General features: G+C 38.4%; 2 protein-coding genes across 3 annotated transcripts in view; one reads left to right on the top strand and one right to left on the bottom strand.

Annotated features, from left to right (window-relative positions):
- Positions 1-13,573, top strand: part of FREM3 (FRAS1 related extracellular matrix 3) — a 140,794-nt gene extending 127,221 nt beyond the window's left edge. Inside the window, exons 17-24 of the mRNA XM_072621145.1 lie at positions 2,069-2,261; positions 3,905-4,009; positions 4,489-4,616; positions 6,689-6,823; positions 8,693-8,819; positions 9,620-9,807; positions 10,273-10,419; positions 10,529-13,573. Of these exons, the coding sequence (XP_072477246.1) occupies positions 2,069-2,261; positions 3,905-4,009; positions 4,489-4,616; positions 6,689-6,823; positions 8,693-8,819; positions 9,620-9,807; positions 10,273-10,419; positions 10,529-11,029 (1,524 nt within the window). The 3' untranslated portion in view covers positions 11,030-13,573. The remainder of the gene's footprint in view (positions 1-2,068; positions 2,262-3,904; positions 4,010-4,488; positions 4,617-6,688; positions 6,824-8,692; positions 8,820-9,619; positions 9,808-10,272; positions 10,420-10,528) is intronic.
- A 1,724-nt stretch (positions 13,574-15,297) lies between these two features.
- SMARCA5 (SNF2 related chromatin remodeling ATPase 5) overlaps positions 15,298-24,782 on the bottom strand; it is a 42,020-nt gene continuing 32,535 nt past the window's right edge. For both annotated transcript variants that reach the window (XM_072621146.1, XM_072621147.1), the window contains exons 15-24: positions 24,335-24,483; positions 24,023-24,142; positions 23,629-23,739; positions 22,520-22,633; positions 22,097-22,219; positions 21,033-21,165; positions 19,600-19,718; positions 18,903-19,115; positions 17,300-17,407; positions 15,298-16,574 (exon numbers count right to left, since the gene is read on the bottom strand). In XM_072621146.1, the coding sequence (XP_072477247.1) occupies positions 16,509-16,574; positions 17,300-17,407; positions 18,903-19,115; positions 19,600-19,718; positions 21,033-21,165; positions 22,097-22,219; positions 22,520-22,633; positions 23,629-23,739; positions 24,023-24,142; positions 24,335-24,483 (1,256 nt within the window). In that variant the 3' untranslated portion in view covers positions 15,298-16,508. The remainder of the gene's footprint in view (positions 16,575-17,299; positions 17,408-18,902; positions 19,116-19,599; positions 19,719-21,032; positions 21,166-22,096; positions 22,220-22,519; positions 22,634-23,628; positions 23,740-24,022; positions 24,143-24,334; positions 24,484-24,782) is intronic.

Here is a 24,782-nt window from a genome sequence, read left to right as displayed (position 1 = left end):
AAGTGCTTGACCAACTTTACCACACTATATAAATTTAAAATAGCATTATTTTTAGAAGCTGAAAAATGATTAAAAATAAAAATCATCCTGGACCCAAAGCAGGAAAATATTTTTTTTAAGAAATCGAAGGGGTAGATCCTAGTAAGCTGAATGTCTGCACATTTGTCCATGGTGTCCACATGCATTTAATTCCCCAGTTACAAGACAGAGATCTCCCCAACCCTGAGTTCCTGTTGACACTTTCTTTGGAAAGTTCTTTAAATTCTAAATGCCATCCCAAAGCAAAAGCAGTCAAGGAATAGTGTTCAGTGAATCATGTTATTATCATTATGCCTGCTTTCAGACTGAAAGAAAGAAAATGGGGTGGATGGTTGGCCTCAACTCTACATCTCAGTCAAGCAGCTCTTTATCCTTACGTTTTCACATTTAGCATTTAGAACCTCTATCTTGACTATGGCACTATCCTGATTTCAATGAACAAGTCTTTATTAAACACTCACTTTGGGGCAGGTACTTGGGGGTACAAAGGAAAGCAAAATTATGGTCCTGCACTCAAGGAGCCTATATCTAATGGGACAGACAACATGAGAATTCTTGAACATACAAGATATATACCATCTCTCTGGGGAGTGCGAGAAGAAAACAAGTATCTCTTAAGTACTTATTACATTCCAAGCTCTGTGCTAAGCACTTTACAATGATCTCATTCTATCCTCATAACAATCCTGAAAGGTAGGTGCTGCTATTATCCTTATTTTACAATTGAGGAAACTAAGGCAGAGTCACATAGCTAGTAAGTGTCTGAGGTCAGTATAGCTGAGGGAACTGAGTGACTGAGGTTAGATTTGAACTCAGGGTCTTCCTGACTCCAGGCCCAGCACCCTATTAAAAACTGGAAGGAAACTGGAAGGAAAAGAACTTGAACTAAAGAGAGTCAGGGAAACCAATAAGGGGAGATGAGAAGACAGTATACTACAGAGTTGGGAGATGGAATGTTATGCATGAGGAATTTCAAGTAGGTCAGTATGCTAAATAGTAGAGAATATGGAGCGAAATAAGGAGCTAGAAGACTAGAAAAGCAAGGAATATTTCAGTCTATTCCCCAGAGGAGCTGAATATCCCAGATGAACAGTCTCTTGTTTGGATATTGTAAAAGAAAAATATAGAATCCAGTGGGAGGTTTGGAGCACCCAGTCTTGTTCTCTGCCTTAAAACAAACTGCTTACCCCTCCTGGGCCTTAGTGTCTCAGTACAATACAGTACAGCACATTGCAATACAGCAAGCATTTATTAAGTGCTTATTGTATGCCAGGTACTAAGGGAGTTTCAAAGTTAAAATTATAATTGTTGATTTGTATCTCTCACTTTCAAGTTTGCAAAGGGTTTTGTGGTAAAGTATGCAGGGTAGAGAGAATCTATTAAAAATCAGACCCAACTAGAGAGTTGGCATTCCAAGGAAAAAGCGTATGTGTGTGTCTATTATCCCAGTATTTCCCCATGAATATAATAAATGACACAGACACACTAATCGGAAAATGAAAACAACTAATGATCATTCATTCAACAAGCATTTACGAGGAAGCTACTCTGCCTGAGTCAATGAACTAAGTGCTGGGGATGTTGTTGTGGTTCAGTCATTTCAGTCGTGTAGGATTCTTCATTGACCCCATTTTGAGTTTTCCTGGAAGAAATACTGAAGTGGTTTGCCATTTCCTTCTCCAGCTCATTTTACTTATGAGGAAATTAAGGCAAATGGAGTTAAGTGACATACCCCAGGTCATTCAGCTACTGCCTTGAGGCCAGATTTGAACTAAAGAAGGAGATGAGTCTTCCTAACTTTAAGGCCAATACTCTGTGCACTATGGTGCCACAGTGACAAAAATGAATACTGCTTGACCTCAAGGTCAAGGAGCTGGTATCCTAATTCATCAGAATAGGAGAATCTGAAAATAACAAAGGACATGAATGATTTTTGCTTCGTGCTTAAAATTCTGGAGGTTGTGTCTATGGGGTTTCCCATATCGTCATATGTATGGGTCCTAATGTTCTCCATGTTTCACTTTTTCAGGTATTAAACCTAGTTCAGTCCTATGTCACATTGAGGGTGCCCCTCTTCGTCTCCTATGTCTTTCATTCCTCAGCAGCAGTTGGGGACTGGACGCATTTCGACTTGCAGTCTGAGCTGAGGCTTACCTTTGTGTATGACACCGCCATACTGTGGAAAGAAGGCATTGGTAATCCCCCAGGATCAGAACTTCAGGGTAAGTGTGTATAGGACTACCCCAGGGATGAAGAAGGGGAAAAAAATCATTTTTATATAGTGTTTCTTCTATGAAAAACTGTAACTTCACTTTGGGGGAAGAGTGTGGTACAATGAAAAGCCAAATGCTGGATTTGGAGCCAGATTTTATTTTAATTGATGGGCTTATTTAGTAATTCCTCCTGCTGACTGAGGTAATGTGACTCAACAGACAGAGAGCTGACTTTGGAGTTAGGAAAATCTGGATTCAAGTCCTACTGCTGACCCTGTGTTGGACACTGTATCATTATCACAGGTGACCCTGGCCAAGGACTTTAAGCTCAAGGCTCTAGGCTACTCTGTGGGACTCAGGTTGCAGAGAATATCCCAGCCTGCATTAGTAAAGGAGCTCCCTGCAGGCCTGGGAAATTACAGTCCCTAGACCCCCATTCAGAGAGCTAAGCCCAATTGTTTAAGGTCCGGTAATCAGAGTCAATTGTAACTGATGTCACAACTGAGTCAAGACAACCAAGGGCGACATTGGGAAACATTACAAAGAACAGAGGCATATAGAACTAAGTTATATCCAGTTCTTAGAAAATTTGCAGAAAAACCAATAGAAAACTCTACTAGGAATGGAAAGAACCCAAGATCAGTGGGCCTGGTCCAGTTAAAGCTGTTCCATGCAAAGCCAGGAGAATAATGAATGCCCTGAGATATGAGTCGATAATCTGCTCCTAAAGAAAACTCGCCTTTTCCTAATAAACCAATATTCATCAGGATTCCCTCTTCCCCAACCTAGTGCGAATTTCCTCATCACCTCATCCTTGTACATATGCAATAGCTTTCTGGTTCCCTTCCCTGCCTCAAGTCTCTCCCCATTCCAGTTCTCCTCCACTCAACTACCAGTGACCTTCCTATATAGGGCAGTCCAACCACAGCAACCCTCTACTCAATAAACTCTGTTAGTTCCCTATTATTACCTCCAGGAGAAAATATAAAATCCACTGTTTGAGGCAGCTATGCCCAGAGGATAGAACACTGGGCCTGGAGTCAGGAAGACCTGATTTCAATCCCTATATATATATTTATATGTATGTATGAATATGCACATATATAACACATACACATGCTTGTATGCAGGTGTGTATGTATGTTTATAGATGTGTACAAGTAGCTAGGTAGTGCAGTGAATAGAGTACCAAGCTTGGAGTCAAGAACACTCTTCTTTGTGAGTTCAAATCTGGCCTCAGACATTTACTAGCTGTGTGACCCTGGGTAAGTCACTTAACCCTGTTTGCCTCAGTTCCCTCATCTGTCAAATGAGCTGGAGAAAGAAATGGCAAACCACTCCAGGGTCTTTGCCAAGAAAATCCCAAAGGGGGTCACTGAGAGTCAGACATGACTGAAAAACAACTAAACAACAAATTTGTGTATACATACGTAGATATGTGTGCGTGTGTGTATATACATATATATATATGTGTGTGTGTATATATATATATATATATGTAGGGTAGCATGTACACAATTGTTTGCATGTTGTTTCCCCCACTAAAATGTGAGATCAAAGGCAAGGACCATTTTTGCCTTTCTTTGTTTCCCAAACACTTAGCACAATGCTTGGTATATAGTAGATGCTTGCTGACTAATTCCTCTGCTTAGGAACTCTTCACCCAACCAGCATGCGAATCAACGAGGAAGGACAGCTGGTGGTTAACTTCCAGACACAGATCCGGTTCCGAGGACAATTTGTAATGTCTCACCCAGGTAAGAGGTCCATCCAGTCTTAATTATGGACACCATCCAAAGTAGCTGCCAACTTACCATGAAATGATAAAAGCCTTGAGTAGAACTCCAGCCATGGGAAGAAGGATCATAGATATCCGGACAGGCAAGATCTTCTACCTTCCTGGATCTTTCTGGGGTTTTTGAGGAAGAGAAAGTGGAAGAACCTGGAAAATGACTCCTCCTCTGTGGTACTGAGAAACAACAGTGGATTTGGAGACAAAGGGTGTGAATCCCCGCTCTGTTGCTCACTTGTTGTAATCTTGGGGAGATTACTTCATCCTTTGAAGCCTCCATTACTTCATTATAAAACAAGAGGGCTAGATGAGTTGATGTCTGAGTTCTCCTCTATTTCTAAATCCTATGAGGCTATCCATTCTTGTGTTGGTACTGTGCATGAGTTGCTATTATGTAATAGCATTGCTATCACCTGTGACCCAGCCCTTATCCTCTCTGCCCAGGAATGTCTCTGACATCCATGGTGATGTCTATGGATCACCCTGGTCTCACCTTCACCTTAACCCTGCTGAAGAGCGAGCCAGTCTTCCACCAGCCAAGGCAGCAGTGGAGTTTTGTCTCTGACTTTGCTGTGAGTTTACATTTACAAATCTGGGTATGAGTGGAAATTTAAAAAGAAAAGTGTTTCTATTATTAATCCTTGAGTTTTGCGTTCAGGCTTCTGCTTTGGTCACTTAGAAATGAGAGGAAAGAACTTCTACAGTAGGTCAGATTCTATTTGGGTATGTTGGAGGAAAAGAGATCCGAACTGTCTTAGGTCAGCGAGGTGTTTGTTTTCCCTCTGATTATTCATAGCACCAAAATTACAGAGAAACTTCTGAACATATTTTGCATCCAATAGGAGAGGCCATTACAGGGCTCTGTCTATGTAAATGAAAAATATATACAAAGTTGATGTAATGGCTCAAAATTCAGGGATACGGCTTGGTTGTCAATTGTTCATTTATCCCTGGCTTTATATCTTAAACCCATTTTTAAAACCTCAGGCAAAATTAATCAGACCAATTTTAGATATTCATGAGATGAAGGAAGCCAGGTAGCACAAGGTAAAGACTATTGAACTTGGAGTCAGAAAGACCCAAGTTCTAATCCTGCCTCAGACACTTTCTTCATCATGACCTTGGTCAAGTCATTCTTTGTGCCTCATTATCTTCATATAAAATGTGGGAAGTAGATTTTGTGGCCTCTGAGGTCCCATCTGAATGGTGTGTCTGAATCTAGAGTCCCTTTATTATTAAATAGGAAATATTGGACACAGTCCTCTAAGACAGTCCTTCTTATGACGTGGATGTGACCATGGGTTTTCAAAAGCAAGGCCAGTCAAATGCATGCTCTGGGAGGTCCCACCTAAGCTGGTAAGTCTTTGAAGACTGGCCTAGTGAGGCACTGTACAGCTTCCATTTGGAGACCAACCCATGCTAAATTCAGAGAGGCTCATTGACAAAAGGTGGTGGCTTTTTTTTCAGCCAACGCAACTCATGAAGAATAAGGCCTTCTTAGGCTGCAGCTTTCATTAATAAGAAGGAAAATCCACAAGAAGGAAATCATGGGTCCTTTAAGTATAGGACACAATGTCAGAGATCAAAGATGTTGTTCAGTCATGTCCAACTCTTTGTGATCCCATGGACCACACTGTCCATGGAGTTTTCCTAGCAAAGACCCTGGAATGGTTTGCCATTTCCTTCTCCAGTGAACTAAGGCAATCACAGGTTAAGTGACTTGCCCAGGGTTACACAGTCAGGTCTTCTTGACTCCAGGCCCAGCACTCTGTCCACTGAACCACCACACTGTCTCCCCAGATATCATATATATTGGAAATATAAGCAGTCAAAATCTCTGATATCAAACAGGAAGGAGAATTGCAAGGTTACTCAGTTCCTCTTATAATCCTGATTTCCAAAAGTAGGATATGGTCATCACAAATGGCATCTATCCTTCACCACAAGGATGCCCAGATATGCATGCACATGCACAAGAGGCTTGAGTGGTTGGCTGGAATGAGGCAAGATTCTGGGCCTCTCTTTTTTAGGAGGGCCTGAAATCATCCTGCTCTTTTTTAGTGGCATGGTAGAGTGATGGACTTGGAGTCAGGAAGGCCTAAAATCCTGCTTCAGATCCATAGCAGTTGTATGACCCTAGGCAGGTCAAGTGAGCCTACCTCAGCTCTGTTTCCTCCTCAGTAAAATGAGAATAACACTTAGCATTCTTTATATAGCTCATTAAGGTTTGCAAAGCACTTTACAAATATTATCCCCTTTAATCTCACAACAATCCAATAGGTAAGTAGTATTTTTATCCTTATATTACAAATAAGGAAACTAAGGCAGACAGAGGTTAAGTGACTTGCCCAGGGTCACGCAACTAGTGTCTGAAACTGCACTACACCATTTGATTGTTGTATAGATCAAATGAGATAACATAAGGTAGTTTAAAAACCCTAAATCTTTATATAAATCTTTTATGTAAATCTAAATCTTTTTTATGTCATCGACATTAGGCTTGCGCATTCCCTCTGTGCCAATGGATAAACCATCTCACTTCCTTTCTCTCATTGCCAACATTGATTTTCATAGGCTTTGGTCTCAGCTACAGTAGAATGAAGGCCTTTTTGCCTCCTCTTTCTAATTCAGTGTGTTTGGACAGATTTGGGACTACTCTGGAACCTACATCATCAAACTCATCCCATGCATGGCTGCCCCACAACAAGAATATACTCTTCCTGTAACATGTCACCCCCGGGAGCCAATCATTTTTGACCTTGACATCAGGTTCCAACAGGTAAGAAATATGCCTTGGGAGAGAACTGATCTTTCAAGTTTTCTATTTGGCTACTGTGATCCTCATGGAGCCACATTTACTGGGGTTCATCCAAACCTACAACTCTGCCTCATAAAAAAAAAAAATGTGATATCAGATGCAGGAGAAGATCTATTTTATATCTACAACTGTAATTTCTTAAGAGTGGGGGCCCCCAATGTAAAAACTCCCTTCATCAATGCATATTGGGCACCTCACCTGTAACTTGCCATCTTAGAAAACTGCCTGAAAGCACTGAGATCAAATCAATCAACAAGAGTAATCACTTACTATGTGCCAGGCACCAGGCTAAGCACTGGGGATATAAAGGAGGACAAAAATGAAAGCGTCCATACCCCCTCAAAGGGGGGTATCGTTGTATCAGGAAAAATAATACATACAGCATTTCAGTAAGTAGAAATATACATATACATGGAGAGAAAGAAAGATGGAGAGAAGGGGATGAAAAAGAGAAAAAAAGGAGAAAGGAAGAGAAAAATGAGAAAGGAGAGAAAGAGAATATAAGGTAATTTGGGAACGAAAAGACACCAGAAGCTGGATGTATTAAGAAGGTATCAGTTGTGCGGATAATGGATTGGAATAGGGAGAGATCTGAGGCATGGAGAACAATTAGGCTATTGTAGCCATCATCTATCTGATGAGACCATCAATACAGAGGAGTCTGGGATAGAGACCTACAGGGAGTGGGTGAAAGAATGATCCAGCAAAGAAGACTGAGGTGTGTCCACTCAAGTAGACAGAGAAATAAGACAGAAAAACAGAGAGGAGAGAATACCAAAAGAGATGGTGGTCAACAGTGTGAAAAGCCACAGAAAAGAGAAGAAAGATATGGACTGAGAAAAGACCACTGGATTTCATAATTAAAAGATCATTGGTAAGTCTAGGAAGAGCAGTTTCTGGTGAGGTCAGAAATGACTTGCCCATAGTTCCATTGGTAGTATGTGTCAAAGGTGATACTTGAACATGGGTCTTGCTACCTTAAAAGACCATATTGCTTCACTTACAAATACATATAAAACTGCCAAGATTACACGTTTTTGTTCTTTACAATTTTGTAACACCTCTTCTATCATATTGTCTTGAAGTTAATACCTTTCATTGTTATTTAACATTCTGTACTTTTATATCTCATTTCAACAGCTAGATTCCAAGTCCCTGCGGGACAGAAATTGTGTCCTATTGACCAGGGCAGTACTTGTAGGGTTTGACAGAAATGGTCTTAGAGAGTTTACATAATTTTCCAAGGTCACACAAACTAGTGAAGTTGGTATAGCCAGGATCAGAACCACTGGGTTATTCTTTATTTGAAATATTTCTATATCCCCTGCAGTGCTTTGCACATCATAGGCCCCGGGTGTCAATCTCTTACTTATTCACGGTAGGGAAAGTAGAATTCATATTTCTCTATAAAACCACATTTTGTTCTCCAAGGAAGATAAGGCCTATTTATTTATTCATCATGTATTCCTAATCTCTGCCAACTAAATTATATTGGCAGTGATATGAATATGAAGGATATTCATTCAACAAACATTCACTGATCACATATTATGTGATCTGAAGGCACTGTGGCAAATACAAAGATGCATATGGCATAACCAGGCCACTGCATGGTGGAAATTAATCACAAATTCTACTGTTGTGTAATTGGATGGCGCCTTGTCCACCATGCTGCTGTGGAATGATTTGGGTCATTTAGATGACCACAAACAGTCTCTTCTGTACTGTTTTCTGGCTCTTTTTGTGTAGAAGATTATGGTTTCATTTTGGAAATAATTCTCTAATTTTCAGTAAACACATTTCCTTGTTTTTCCCCCACCCACCCTCAAGGTTAGTGACCCAGTAGCAGCTGAATTCAGTCTAAACACTCGAATGTTTCTCCTCTCCAAAAAGGAGCTCTGGATATCTGATGACTCCATGGGATTTCTCGGAGGATCTGATGTAGTCTTTTCTGAAGGTAAAGACTCTTTCTGGGCTATAATTAAGCTTGTATTATTGTGTTTGGATATTTTAATGCCATTATATATCAAGGAAGAGGAGGAAGAAAATGTCCTTTTTTAAAGCACCTACTATGCATTAGGCACTGTGCTATAAGTACTTTTTACAATATTATCTCAATCCTCCTAATAGTCTAGAGGGTAAGTGCTATTATGCCTATTTTACAAATGAAAAAACTGAGGCAAACAGAGGTTAAGTGACGTACCCAGGCTCATACAGCTAGGAAGTGTCTGAGGCTGGATTGAACACAGGGATTTAGGTCCACACTCTATCCCCGGTGCTGCTTAGCTGTTTCATGAGCGCATTTAGAGTTAGCACTAATTTCAACGGTGATCCATCTCACATTAGATCATTCTAAGTGAAAAGAAACTGAAGCCTTTAATAATAATAATAATAATAATAAATCCTTATCAAGAACTAGAATGACCTTTCAAAGGGCACTTAGCCTACTTTTCCTTCTGACAGTGTCATGCTCATATCAATCAAGTCGATAAGAATTTATTCTATTTTTAATACCTGGAATAAAGATTCCACCCCAATCTCAGATATCCATTCATGCAGCAGCCCTCAGAAAGTCCCAAGAAATTCCATTTGTAATATCCAAAACACAAACAAGTTTTCAGGAAATAAAGAGAAACTATTCCTTGTTGAATGTTTCTTCTAAAATAAACGTCAAATTCAGAAACAATAGCATGTCGTCAGAATATGAGATAAACTATCTGGCATGTTGCAGAACTGGTCTTGCTCCCTCTCTCTTAGGTTCGATGATCTATGGCCGGATTATGATGGATCCTGTTCAGAATCTCGGTGACACTTTCACTTGTAACATTGAACAAGTCTTCCTGTGCACAGGTGTTGATGGGTATGTACCCAAGTACAACCCAGAAAATAAAGATTATGGATGTCTGGCTGACTCACCCTCTCTCCTGTACAGATTCAAGATACTGGTATGTAATTATTCATTTGTTTATCTATCTGCTGTGTCCCCATAACTGCATAAGGTAACATGGATGAGACACAAAATAAATAATGATTATTTCTACATGGAGATAATAGCACCTACTTTACAGGGTTATTATTAGAAAAAGAGGTAACATGGAAAGCATAACATGGAAAGTTCCATATAACTGCTAGCCATTAAGATTATTATTAGGTAGGTAGTAAACTATTATTATCTTCATTTTGCTAGTAGGGAAATTGAGCCCCAGAAAAGTGGCAACTTTCCTTGATCCCATAGCTAGTAAAGGAAGTAGTCAGGACTAAAACCCAAGGCTCCTTACTTAAAATCAAGGATTCTGCTACCCCACCTGAAAGTCTCTGTGTTCCATAAATAATTTAATCTGGGAAATAAACTGCTGTGTTGACCTTTCCTTGATTGATAAGTAAAACATAAATTTTTCTTGCCTTCCTAGGATAGAGCTCAGCCAGAGACACAGGCCAGGAGATTTCAAAATGTGTCATTCAATGCTCATTTAGCTGCTGACCACACGGATGCACTTCCTTTAGTGAAACAGCCAGGATCTGACGGTTTCAGCCTGTCCTCAGCAGCCCTCTTCCAGGTAGGAACAGTGCTGCCAGACTTCCCCTCAGATTCAGTTAACTTCCTCTTTTCAGTACACTCACTCATGTTTTATACTGCTTAAAACCAATTTGTTTTTATTCTCAAAGGTGGCTGCTGGGAGAGAGTGGTATCTCCATGTAGTTTACACTGTTCGCTCAAGAGAAAACGCAAACGAAGGCATTAGGAAGAGAAGCGTAGAATACCAACCCATGCCTACCCCTGCCAATAGCCCAGGGGGGGCCCTTTCCTTGAAACGCAGTGGAAGAACTAACTCAGACGACCCCACCCTGACTCAAGACATCAGCGCAGATCAAAACAGGGGCACCAACCTTCAGCATGTGGCCCTGGTCCGTTCTGCCAAGGCTGTCTTCAGTCACAAGGGCTTTTTGCTACCGGGAACACATGACCAGCAACCAGGGTTAGAAATGACGGGCATGAAGATGCCAGGTAGCACTGGGCCTGCTGGAGGGGGAGCCATCGGCCTGCTGCTGCTGAGCTGCACCGTGTTAGTAGCTGTATTTCTCTTGAAGTGCGGGAGATGGGCCATCCCAGGCAGCAGAAAAACCATATCCGTACAGCACAGCAACAATGACTCCTCAGAGGTTTAGAGTTGCCTTCAGCATCCAAATGGGAGGTTCTCCTGCTTTAGAGGCTCTTCACACCTAGCAGCAGAAACCAGTATCCACACCAAACTTGGGGTTCCTGGCTCAACACCAGATAAGTATTGTTACTCCCACCCATCCCAAAATATGCATAAATATACATATACATATAACTGTACTTCATGTGCATACATATTTATATACATATACATGTACATATTGTATGCCTATATATGTGCATATATACATGTGAGTGTATACACATATCTATGTGTAGATATATGTATAGGCACACGTGTGTGTGTATAGTCAGAAGAAAAGATGTGCTAAATTGCCTGAGATTTTACACTGCTAAAAATTGCTGTGCTAGGGTGGGCAGGTAGGTGGCAGAAGAGAGAGGGCTGAACTTGGGGTCCAGAAGACGTGACAAATCTTGCCTCAGTCACTGACTCTGGACAAACTAATCTTTGTCAGTCTTACTTCCCTCATCTGTAGAATGGGGATATGAAAGCTCTTTGCAAACTTTTAAGTGCCGTGTGTTAGTTCTTACTATTACAAGTGGTGCTGACATTTTAAAAAATTATTACTTGAGGGCATCCAATCTGCCTAGTTATATGAGTGGAGGTTTTATAGATTTAGGGGGAACTAAAGAAGTACTGAGTGCCTCTTAAATTCTAGGTGCTAAAAGGACAAAAACCAAACAGTGGTAGCCTTCAAGCAGCTGCCTTGAAAAGGAGCTCACTCCCCTTCAGCTGGGAGTGGGTTGGGAGGGAGAGACACTGATGAGTCGATAAGTATACATATATAACGTAAGGAGTAAATCTGAAGCAATTTCAAGGGAGAGGAGAGAGTCACTAAATGGGTGGGACAGAGGGTATCAGGAAAGCCCTCACTCATGTAGGAACTGGCATCTGAGCTATGCTATGAAGGAAGCCAGGAATTCTACAAGGCAGAGAGGTGAGGAAGGAGATCATCTGAAGGAGGGAGGGAAGATATACAAAGACATACAAAGATATAGATAGTAGCTTGAATGTCACATGAGGAAACCAGTTGGGTTGGAGGGTAGGGTGCCTGAGGAAGAGTAACATAGTTGGAAAAACATGTTGGAAACCAACTTTAAATATCAGATTAAGGGTGAAATATGGAATCTGTAGGTTTCATGTCGTCAAAAAGAAAAAAAAAATTAATCAACAGGGATAGCAAGGAATGACCCAATAACACAACAGAGACTAGAAAAAGATCCAGAGCAGCCTATTTCCATCAGCCCCTATTATTTTAGTATTAAGAGTAAATGGTTATTGAATTGGTTCAATACACTCCGATATTTCATTCTCCTATGCAAAAAAGTAATCCCTCTTTTGGAAGCGGGGATGCACCAGTGCTAAATGTTCTCTTGTGCTAATCTGGAATTGCCGGGATTTCCTTAGTTTTACGTAGACAGTCAACTGTCATGGACAAGTGAAATTTTCTTTTTTTAAAAGACATTTATGTGACCTCACCAAAGTACATATGCCATAGTTCTCCAAAACCTGAGTGGAGAAAATGGCTTAGTGGGATATGTTAGAAATACATATTCGATACATAGAAGCCCACGACCTTTTTTTGTCCTAGAAGGCAACATGAGGTCTGAGCATCACTTAGCACTAGCCTAGAGTTTGGGCAGGTAAGAAGGCAGAAAGGGAAGGGGTGGGGTGGGAAAATGAGAGTACCACCAATAATTGCTTTGAGTGTCCCTGTCACATCAATGCCAGTTGGTCTGTCCCTGGATTAGACTACCACATGTTCACTACATTCATTCCAACTTCAGAAGCCTTCTCCTCCAAACTTCAAAAGAAGTCTAGCAGTTAGAATACTTCTACTACCCCTGGCTTGCGTCATTTTTCATGCCTTTGCACAATGAATTCCATTTAAATGTCTACAAATTTGGAATAAAAGTGTTAAAAATAATTAAATGTTTGTGTAAGCATTTCATAAGGAGGTGTTATAAAACATTAATGTGATCCTTGTGCATTTGACTGATGTTGTCAATGACCCTGAGGTACAATCATGTTACGGGGGAAAAGGAGTGGAAAGAACTCTCTTGGACTCAAGTTAAAAATTTAGATTTTTCTAAAAAAGAAAAAAAGAATCATGGAATCTGAAACCTACAAGAGAGGTCATTTATGGGAAGAGAAAGTACTTACGTACAAATATATGGTAGAAGAATTTAAATATTAGCAAGTTGTGCAAGACTTACACACACCAATGAAAAAGCATTTTAGGACAGATGTGAAAAATTTTAAGGATCTCTAGAATTTTTTCCCAAATGGCTAGAATAGCTTTTACTTATACAGACACAGATATACATGTATATACATATACACACACATATATATACATATATACACATATATATGTATGAACGTATACATATACATACATACGTTGAAGGGGAGTTGAACACAACAACCAAGGTTTATGTAAACAGATTCAATTTCCCAAAATCAAGGAATGCAAGCATTTTGGTTTCCAGGAGTGAAAATACTCTTTTAAAAGATAATCTTGTCAAACTTTCAAAAGGAAATAGTGGTAATTGAATCCAACAGATCATGTTATACAAAGCATGGAAAATGTGTGTTGTAATATTCAGTAGTTACCTACTGGAATTAGAATTAGGCTTTCCAGACATAAAAATATTAAAATGATTGCTTTTATGAGTAGTCTTAAAACTTTTAAGTATTCATCAAAGGTCAACAAGCATGTGCAGGCATATGCTAAGCACTGGAAAAATACAGCATATTTCCAGTGATCATTTAAGGACACAAAGTGGTAAAAGGAAAAACACACGATTTGAAAAGGAGCTAGGTAGAGTGAGGGAGAACAGATGTAGCCCAAGTGATACAGCAGTACCCAAAGGATAATAGGAGCTAAAGAAGAGGTTTATATTCAGAGGCAGAATGGTATAATGGTTAGGGCACTGGTGCCTGGAATAAGAGTTGGGTTTAAATCCAGCCTCAGATACCAGCTGTGTGAGCCTGGGGTTGTTACTTCAAAATCTTCAATTATAAAATGAGGAGGTGCCACTCAATGGCTTCTAAAACCCTTCCCCTTCTGAATCTATGACCCTATGCGCCTCTGTGGAGTATCTATGGGCAGTCACGGCCAGGAGCTCACGGTAGGGCAGAGTTGCAAACAGCACGGAAGAGGGCCATCCACATCATTTGGAACACAGAGCTCTGAAAGGTTAAGTATTGAAAAGTAGTATTACCCACTAAAGACCGACTCCAATCCATTTTTGTGGCATGAAAGTGACCCTGGGTTTTTAAAGCAAGCTCTAGCAAGTCTGTCCAACCTTCAAGGGCAGGTAACATACTGTCTTTTTGTCAAAGGTCAGCCCAGCTAAGGTGGGAGAACTCACCACTAGGTGAATGATTTTTTGCCACAGCAACTTTCAAATACTGCCTACTGTAACACCATGGAAGAGAGAGAGAGACCTTCCACGTAGCGGTCTGCCCCAAAACAGGGTGTATTAAAATGAAGAGATCTTTATAAACTACTAAAGAATAGGGAGAAACAACAAAGATGTTACAATGAGCTTTACAGGCCTTAAAAAAGACCTTTAATATTATTAAGCAGTGAAACCTTATCTCCCCTACAGGATTGTGTGTTATCATTGTGGCAAAGGACTGCTTTCCCTAATCACACTCCCACAGCAACAAGGTCTCTGGCTGGCTCTCAAAAGTCACATGCCACTCCAGCCTGTAAAAGGCTGCCTGGCCTCTCTCCTCACTGGTCATGCCTCCACAATTATAAACCCACCTCTATCCATCAACTATTCCTCCACCATAGACAAGGATGGAAAAAAGACACTGGGTGTATGATTAAACAATTTGGAAATAGTTCAGTGTCACTCTTCTTTTCGAGGCCTAACTGAAATGTATCCAACAACACCCAAATCAGTGAGGTCCTAATTTACCTGTAAAGTACAAAATTCTCAAGCATAGGGTGAATAAAAATTTAAAATGGATCACGCTCACACAGTAAGCTATTGTGGCTTCAGAGGATTGCCCCTCCTCACTAAATAAAATTCCACTCTGCTGCATCATAAAACGCAGTGTCTCAAAACCCTGGGGATAAGGAAGGCACAAAGGCAAGAGAACTCAGTGGGGGTAAAAAAAGGGGGTTAGGGAGGGAAGAAAAGGCAGCGAGCCAAAGGGAAGCAAGAAACACTTGAGAAAACATGAATAAAAATGAAACCAAGAAATAACTAAAGAAATGGAAAGAAAAGACAACTCTAAGATTATAAAAATTATATTTATTCATGTTGCTACATTTATTGCATTCTCCTAGAAAAATGGAGAACTGTGTATGTACCCAATTTGCACATATAAAACATACAAATTATATATAGCACAAAGGCTTCTGGGCCTAATATCCTGACACCATATCGTGGGTACTCCTGCTTTGGCTTTTTCTAGTTTATGAAAAAAAAACAGGAGATAAACTTGTTGTATTCAGTCTTGTTTCTCACACATTTTCTTCTGAATATTTTAAAACGGGGACTATTATATGTCAATGAAACATTTCCCAATTGCTCTGGGAATGAAGTACTAGAAATTTGGAAAGTCTACATTATTTTGCACTACTAAATTTACCAAAGTTTGACAGTCTGAATGACCAGTTTATGCCCTATTCTGATTGGGTCTAATAAAGCTCTAAGACTGGGCACCAAGACATCAACTTCCAAATCATGGTAGTCATAGCATGTCATTTTTAAAAACGTTTATCCAATACAAGTTTGTTTTTAATTTAGTTTTTCTTTTACAAAACGCTACAACAGTTTAAGGTGAATCAGACTTTGGCTACAGAACTAAAAATAGGTCATCTTTCCAACAGCAGGGTACATTTCAGCTTTTAGAAATAAGCAACTCTGGGAAGCAGAGACACAACATATAAAATGTGCATAGAATTAACTAGCATGTCTAAAGTTTTGTTTCATCCTACCCACATGGTGAGTAAGGATAATGTATTATGTATTAGTCCCGAAATAAGACTCAGTGTAGGAAGATACCCAAATTTCAAGGTCAATTAAAATAACTTGACAACTAAGTAGAGACTGAAGATACAAATTAAATTCTTTGCAACAGTCTCTTCTAGCTTAGCAAGTCTAGTTTTGTAAAAAAGTCTTAGTTTAGAAACCTATAGCTGAAAAACAAAACATTCACAATCTTCTCAACTAAAGCTAAAGTAGAAAAATAAATCGAATGAAGCATTTATTAATAAATGAAGCCTATTTTATTACTTCAAGTGTTAATGGTAAAAAAAATTTCAGCACAGCTGTTGCATTTAAAAAAGTGTAGCTACATACTATGTGTCTAGTTCAGTAAACAGATGAACCCGATGTCCTTAATGACATAATAGTTGAGCATTGTACAGTACATCTTATGAAGACCCGTAAATTAAAGAACTACTTTTTAAAATTTAGTGATTACAAAACAATAAGCATTCATAGCTTTAGCTTCTTTTTTCTTCCTCGGCCATCAGGCGCTCCATCCATTTTACGCTTCTGTGCCTAAAAACAAATAGAAGAATTATATTTTACCGTGAAAAGCTTATTTTTGCAAGTACCTACACACTAAGACAATTTTAAATCTAGTACTTAAGACCAGTACTATAGCACTTTTATAGAATGAGATACATAGAAGAAATTATCTTGAATAACAAAAAATGCTAGATCACATCTCCTACTTCCAGAACTTGTGAATTCTCTAGAGAAAGTTGCGTTCATCCTATAACATTATACATCAAAACCTTATTTTAGTAGTAATGTTAATATTTCACAGAATACCTAACACTGACAATTTTCTGAATTTAACCACTATGCCAAACAGTACAGAGTACCTAAAAACAGGCCAAGAAAAAATCAAATGCACATAAAGTTCCAACTATGAAGTTAATCGGTAGAATTTAAAGACTTGATGGTGGTGATGGAAAAAGCTTGACACTTAAAAAGAGAACAATTTACTTTAAATTTTCATTATTATCTTTGCAACTGCTAAGCTTTGGGAATTTTCCAAAAATAGACGCTATCTAGATATAAATGCCAGGTATGACAGAGATTTATACATTTATTATTTATTCAATCAACTAGTCAAGTGATAAAAATACTGTGCTGCCATTAACATCAGCGAGTCAACCACTCAGTAATCTCCTATTGTAATATTCTAATATTCTCAATTTCTTAATTACAGAAAGGGATGGGGAGGGAAGACACACAGACTATTCACACGCACGTACCGAAGGCTTTGGTCCCCGTTTCTTTTTCTCTGCCTTTTCTTTTTCTTCTAACTCCATGTTTTCTCTTTCAATCAAGGTAATTAATGTGTTACACCTCCTCTGAAGTTCCTGAGTTAAAGATAAATATTCATGGGGTAAATTTTAGTTTCCATATATGAAAAAAAATTCCTAACTTTTTTTTATATTGGGAAACCCAACAACCCAGTTTATACAAGTATAATTATTTGCTTCCAGAATTTTGTAGATTAAACTGTATTTAACCCAAACCTGGGAGATAACTTATTAAAATAAAAGCGAAAAGCATTTAATTATTATCAATAACATCTGCCCCACTGGAGATCATTCACAGATGTTTTTGATACAACAGTGCCACATGGTGGCCCTATGTAAGGAGTGTCACCTATGCCAAGCATCACTAGCTCAGCTTACCAAGAAAGCAATGGGTGCCAGGGGTATGAACAGATTGAGCACACAGAAAAGATGCCATTACAACCAATTTAAAAGGCTGCCCAACTAATTTTACTTTATGGTAATATTACTTCTGTATCACAAATCTCCTTAGTGACAGGGGACTCATGGACACCTAGTTAATAAAGTAATTTTCCCAATCTGGATGTGAGGAACAGCAGCTGAGGTGTGGGAGGGCTCCCTCTACCCAGAGCACTGAGTTCTGCCCCTTCCACATGCAGGAGAGAAGATGAACATTATCAGGACAGACTGAAAAATAAACATTAAGAAGGTTGTTTTCACCACTGATGGCCTTGTGCATGAACTGTACTACACATTCACATTTATAGTTTTCTTTCAACATGGAACTATTATGTGAACAAAGACTGGAAAAAAACATCTGCTACATTTTATTATTTTACCATGGACCACCAACCAAGGCTTCAAAATTTATTTGTACTACATAACAACTATAGTTGTTATAATGATAATGTACTATGATGTAAACAGTTCCGAAAGGAACAGAAAAACTTTTCATCTATATAAGATGAGAAAAGAAAAAACGTATTAAAAAATGAAAGGCAAGTCTCAAAATTCTGACTGATTCCTTTCTTATTTGTGCCTTAAGTTAACAAGTCCCTTTCCCTCATGTCTCAAAAGCAGTACTGCTTATACCTCAGTCTCACTATGTTGTCTACTCACTCACTAACACTTAGATCTATTTCACAGCATACATAGGATCATTAAAGTAGATCTAGAAAAGACCTCAGAGGCTACCTAATACAACCCCTTCATTTTACAGACAGATGAGCAAACTAAGGCTTTAAGAGGTGAAGGAGGTTTGCCTAATATCACAGGTTGTAAGTTATCTGGGGCAGGATTCAAATCCAGATCCTCATATTTCAAAGTTAGTGGTCCTTCCACTATACCACGCTGACACATACTATTTTTCCATAAAAACATGATAAAGCTTACCACAACTTAAAAGAACTACAGAAACCCCCTATATGTAACTACTAATATCACCTGTCATCTGGCAGAGCCTTTTTAGCTCCCTTGCGCACTGTTTGTCAGTCTTATGTAGCCTGGGTAAGTACGTTAATAAATGCTTGCTGACTGACTGGCTTCTCAGCTGAGAAAGGTCTCACACACTCACCATAGCTGTCCTGGACTTGAGGAACCAGTCAAATCGGAACTGAGGAGAGTTTCGAATACACTGTCGCAATTCATCATATACATTTTCCTTATCAAATCCAAGTTTGTGAAGCATACAAATGAGAAATCGGTCCTCTTCCTCAGTGTAGTTCTTTCCTTTGTTAGTACCATACGATATTCTCAGTTGGTGAAAAGGTGCTTTGTATCGCCCAATCTATTCCAGAGAGATTTCACAAGTATTTTCATTAAATAAAATGCAAGTCACAAAATATTTCAAAACCCACAATGTTTGTCAAATCAACAATGTCCTTGCATGTCAAATAGGAACTTTCTATCCCAAGACTTCACAACTGCATTTTGAATTTGCTATAAAATTTTTATTCCAAATAACAGCAGAAACTTTCACTTTGCAAATTTGCTGACCAAGAATTTGAAGCAAATAAATTTTCATTAGAAAATTTTACTTCAAATCTTTGAAACATATTCCTTTAGATAACCAAGCCAAATAAATAAATCCAAGCTGAATTCAACTGGAATTACGGTCTACAATCAAAATGATATACATGTATTCATTATATATTATCAGATGCCTAAAATTCAGTTGCAATTGACATTTTAAAAGTTAGTTTGATTTCCTGTTCATGCATTAACACATTAATTACTCACAGAAAACATTATTCTAGCTTAAACAAACAAACCTTTGTATCAAGTGCTTTTTTGATACTAATTCTTCTCTGTATTCGTGCTTCTCCCCTTTCAATCTGAGCCATGATCTTCTCTATGTCCTGAAGTTCATTGCATCGTTCCCAAAACACAGCTTAAAGCGGAAATAAAAGAAACTGCAGGTGAGAATTTGTAAGCTTAATTAAAACTTTTGCTAACAAAAGTTTTTATCTACTTCTAATTTTTTTAAATTAATGTTGTTTTCTTTTGCCCAATATCTGAACTGGATATAATGCTATTAATAATCCTCTGATATTAAGCTATGGGTGTTCCACAATATTGTTTCATTGAAATCCTGCCTCTACCTTTCACCTGAACAGGTTAAGTGTAAACATTTTAAGATTTGAATAAATTTCAAAAAAGGAACAGTTAGTTGCCTTCCCAAATATGTTATAGTTAAACAGCCTATATCAAGCAGAGCTATCATATACGTGGCCTGCCCCGACTTCCAAGTGCAACACAGACCAGATTAAAATGTAACTGGTAAATATTTAACAAAATAGGTAAACAAATAAAACATAAGACAATAATACATTTTAAAGCTAAGTGAGCATGCGACCTGCAGGGATCTTCCTGTAACAGTTGGTGGTCCCTGCCTCTATTTGATACCACTGGTTGTAAAGAGCACTACAATGGGAAATTAGGAGACCTGAGTTGTAGTCACAGTCACCACTGGCAAGTCATAACCTAACCAGTTTCCTTATCTAAATCAAAACAAAAGGTGGCTCATACAACTGTAAAATTCTTTTGAGTTCATGATTCTAGGGATATTCATTCACTGTAACTCAGATCCACAATATTCATGCAGCAAATCAAAAGCCTAAAAACAAACTCCCATATAATTGAGTAGGTTACAAACAGGAAACATACTTCAAGGGTCAATTTAATGGTCAATGTGGAAGTATGAGATGATAAAATCATGGAGTTTTAAAATTGGAGAGCATTTTAGCATTCCATTCAGGTCAGCCTCCTCCTTTTACAAAAAAGGAAACTAAGGCCCAAAGGCGTCTATCCAGTGACTTGCTCAAAGACATCCTTGCAATAGGTTCAGCCAGGACCCAAGTCATGACTTCTCATCTTTGTTCAGCTGCACCTGAGATGGAGGCCTTCCTCCAACACTTCTCACTTTGAGATCTGGAATGAGTTGCTTTAAATCTGGCCCTCTCTAATGCCACCTGTAAAACAGGCAAACCAACTGTACCAACGAATCTACAGGCAGGCATTCGAGAAAGATGCTTTGGGTGTTGTAACCTATAAATATGAACAAACTTTATTCATTATGCTACATTTTTAATTGTTAATTATAACTACAATCACTCAGATGAAAAACAAAATGCCCCAAATGCGGGAACAAGAAAATGTGAAAACCATCATAACACACTGGACTGAAATACCTACACACAATTACCTGAATACTCAATAACTTCTTCTGGCGTTTTCCCTTCTACTTCTCTAGCTATGTTCTCAATATCATCACGGCCCCACTTCTCATTAGCTTTGATGAACTGGTTAAAGTCTCTCTTGTTCCAGTTGGTAAATCCCTTAAATGCAATTCAAGAAACATAATTTTTAATGGTAACTAAACATAACTTTCAAATGGAATCCACAAATAGTATTTCGTAGGTAAAGAATTCCTGTTATACTTGCTTAAGTACAAAGTATATTAGAATAATCACTGCAGAAAGCATCTTTTTGTTAGATCATCCTTATCTTCAACCATCGAATTTTAGAACAGTCATTTTTAAAATGATCATATACTTGTTGGCACTACTGAAATCAAGGTATTGATAATAGTATTAAAATAAATTTGCAAACTATTTGTAAGGAAAAGCACAAAGCACATCATTCATTGGCTGTTTAGTCGTAATCTGACGAGCACAACTTACAGCACTTCACAGTGCCGCAGTACCTTCACCTTTACATTTACAAATAAAGCATTATCATATTCAAAGATAAATACATACAGTGATAGCCCTGTGTAATGTCACTTAAAATGTCATACATTATATAACATAAGAAAAATAATATGCACTTTCAAGCCAATTCTTTACTGTGGTTTATTGTTTGTTTTTAATTAAGGAGCCTTTCCTTTGCTCTCTCATTCTGTTCCTTTCCACCAAACAAAAAAAACCCTTGTAACAAAATACATAATCAAACCAAACAAATTCCCACACTGGCCTTTCCTAAAGACTGAGCATCTCCATCTGCTCTGCCCAGAATGTGCCTGACCTCTCTCAATCCCACCAAGCCTTCATACATTAACTCAGTTTTACTGGATCACCTCCCTGTCCCTCCAAGGCCTTTGAGCGCTTGCTTGCCATGTGCCGGCAGGCACTTGGGTTTTCTTTTTAATCAATAAATACTATTTCATTTGTCTGCGTTTTGTCTCTCCTTCTCCCTACCTTATGCCCAAGCTGGGATGTCATCCGTGTCTTGCAGTCCCCAGAATCAACCACCCATTCCCACACCCACCTGGGTCAGCAGCTTCTCTTTCTCTTCCAGCTCTTCATCATTGAGCGGCTCTGCTTCATCAATTTTTAGTTGTTCTTCTTTTTGTGCCTGTGCTGCATTCGGTAGGTCAGGATTACGAGGCACCTGAAAAATAGCCCAATTTTACTAGTCCATCAGGTGACATTTCAGTTTTTATGTGATGAAATAATTTCTTAAATTTGAAAAGGTTCAATATCAAATCTATTCATCTTAAACAAAAGGCTAAAAAAAGGGCCAAGCTAAAAAAAGAATTAGCTACAAAATTAGTATTTTTCTTTTACTCACTGTCTTAAATTGAATGAGTAATCATTTGAAGGTCATCTAACTATATTTAGAGAAGTTTAATAAACATTTTTCTAAATGTAAAGAAAACCGAGTCAAAAATAACTGCAAATATCTAATTACCTTATACCCAATTGTTTTTCTGTAATACAAAATTTCTTTTTCCAATAATTCAAATAAACGTGGAGGAAAGAACTGGAAATCCTGAACATTGGGTTGTTTTGGAGGTCGAGGAGCCTAAAAGGGAGAAAAAATTATAACCATTTAAAAAATTTACTCCCAAAGTCTATTTTATGGTCTTATTTCACTCTTAAATTGACTTTTCCCTTCCAAACAAATAACTCCCTTCAGTGAAATTAAACAAGTAGTCATTAACCAAAATATTCCTTGTTACGGTGGGGGAGGCAGAGAAAACATACTGGAAATTAAGGCAATATAAAAAGCAAGACATAAGATTTTTAATTAAAAACATACACAAATATGCTTCTGTGAAACCTAGATTTGTCAGCTGTATAATTAGAAAAAATAAAACTAATTACTTAAAATTATATGCATATGTGCACACATACATGAAAAGATCCTAAGGGACATCAGCAGTCATCTGGTCTAACTCATACATGCAGCAATCACCACCACCACATCATTCTTTCACATAAGACCACTTCAGAGATGTGAACACAGCCATCAGATCTTGTGTTCTGTTTTTCCAAGCCCAAGTTCCTCTCATGTCATGACTCAAAGGCCTTCACCAAGCTAGCTGCCCTCCTCTGGGCACTAACCAAGTATCTTAAGTTCTTTTTGAACCATGACAGCCAGAAACCAGTGAGATGAATATTTCCCCTTTTCCTGGAAGCTATGCCATTCCTGATACACCCCACCATGAGAATTAGCTTTTTGGCTGCTACATCACACTACTGACTCATAATGTATATGCAGTTCACTAAAAACTCCAGATTAGATACTTTTTAAAAGGACTATGCCCACATAGCTATCCATCTTATAATCAGCCATACTGAATTTTAGCTTTATTAGATTCAACCCAGTACTCTAGCTAACCTACTTCTTGTCCTCCATGTTACCTACCCTTCTCAGCTTTATGTCATCTGCAAATCTGACAAGCATCCCAGCTCCACTTTTATCTAATCCACTCATTAAAAATGCTACAACAGCATATGGCCAAGCGTAGTTCCCTGGTGTACTCCACTAGTAGTTTGTCTGGATTGCAGGCTCACCTTGGGCGCTTTCGGCTCACTGACTCGGAGGGCTTCTCTGAAATATGCATCCACAGCATAGTTGGCTTTTCTTTCTCGCTTGGGAGGTTCAATCCACTCTGTGAATGCCATCTAATAGAGAACAGAAAAGTGTAACAGCACATTTTAAACCCTAGGTTTTACGACTTTTTCTAACTAACTCAAATTCCATTGAGCTGATCTTCAACACCTAATATAAATGTGTGTGTCTATGTGTATAGATATGTAACCCATAATGTACTTATACATGCATGCATATACCCATACATGCACGCATGCATACACATATGTGTATACGTATAAATATCTTATGGGTCACACTAAGCATCTTTACATTTCTGAGTCTCATCCTCCATTTCCATACAATTCAAGTTACCTTCTGTTTCTCTCTGTAGTCTTCACCTTCAAAGTTATACACACTAGACTCTGTGTCCATGGTGAAATTTCTCAGTGAGCTTTCCCCCATCTTGGAGAGCTTCTCATTCATTTCTGCAGTCTGTGGGGAAACAAAGCCAACTGGAGAACACGGAAACATCCAATCTTGAAGAAGCAAGATTCAAGTGTCTCCTACATGAAAAACCTACTTATAAAATACATTTACAACACAGGCTCCAATATTAAATATTTCATTCTGAAATTTTAAGCATCCCTTTGATACTGAAAACACATTATTTAACCCATGATTCACCTTCTTTGCACCTCTTTCCAAAATACCGTCAATATCTTCATCCGTAATTTCACTCTCCTTTGAGGCAAATACATGTGTTGCACCATGCCGAATCATCTGCAGCATTTCATCTTTCCCAATTTTGTTCAGATTTTGATCTACAAGCCTTCCTAAAGAAAAGAGCATGTGGTACGGTTTTAAGACAATAGAAAAGAAAAAAAACTAAGAAAAATAACCTCAGATAAACAAAAATTAGCATTCTCTTATTTTCATGAAGTGTAGTAGCTACCTTATCTCTTACCTTATAAAGATATTTAACTACCTGCTGACTGTCATGTACATTTCAGTACTAAATTAATTTAATTTTCCAAACAATCAAATCTAAACTTCTATTTTAAATATGACTTTAAGACAAAAAAATAAGTAAAGCTTTAACGAAATGTTTTTAAATATAAGCCAATCTAACATT

The sequence above is a fragment of the Notamacropus eugenii genome, chromosome 6, assembly GCF_028372415.1.
Source record: "Notamacropus eugenii isolate mMacEug1 chromosome 6, mMacEug1.pri_v2, whole genome shotgun sequence".
Classification (NCBI taxonomy): domain Eukaryota; kingdom Metazoa; phylum Chordata; class Mammalia; order Diprotodontia; family Macropodidae; genus Notamacropus; species Notamacropus eugenii.
Note: the sequence above shows the minus strand (reverse complement) of the source record. Positions and strands in the feature narration are given on the sequence as shown.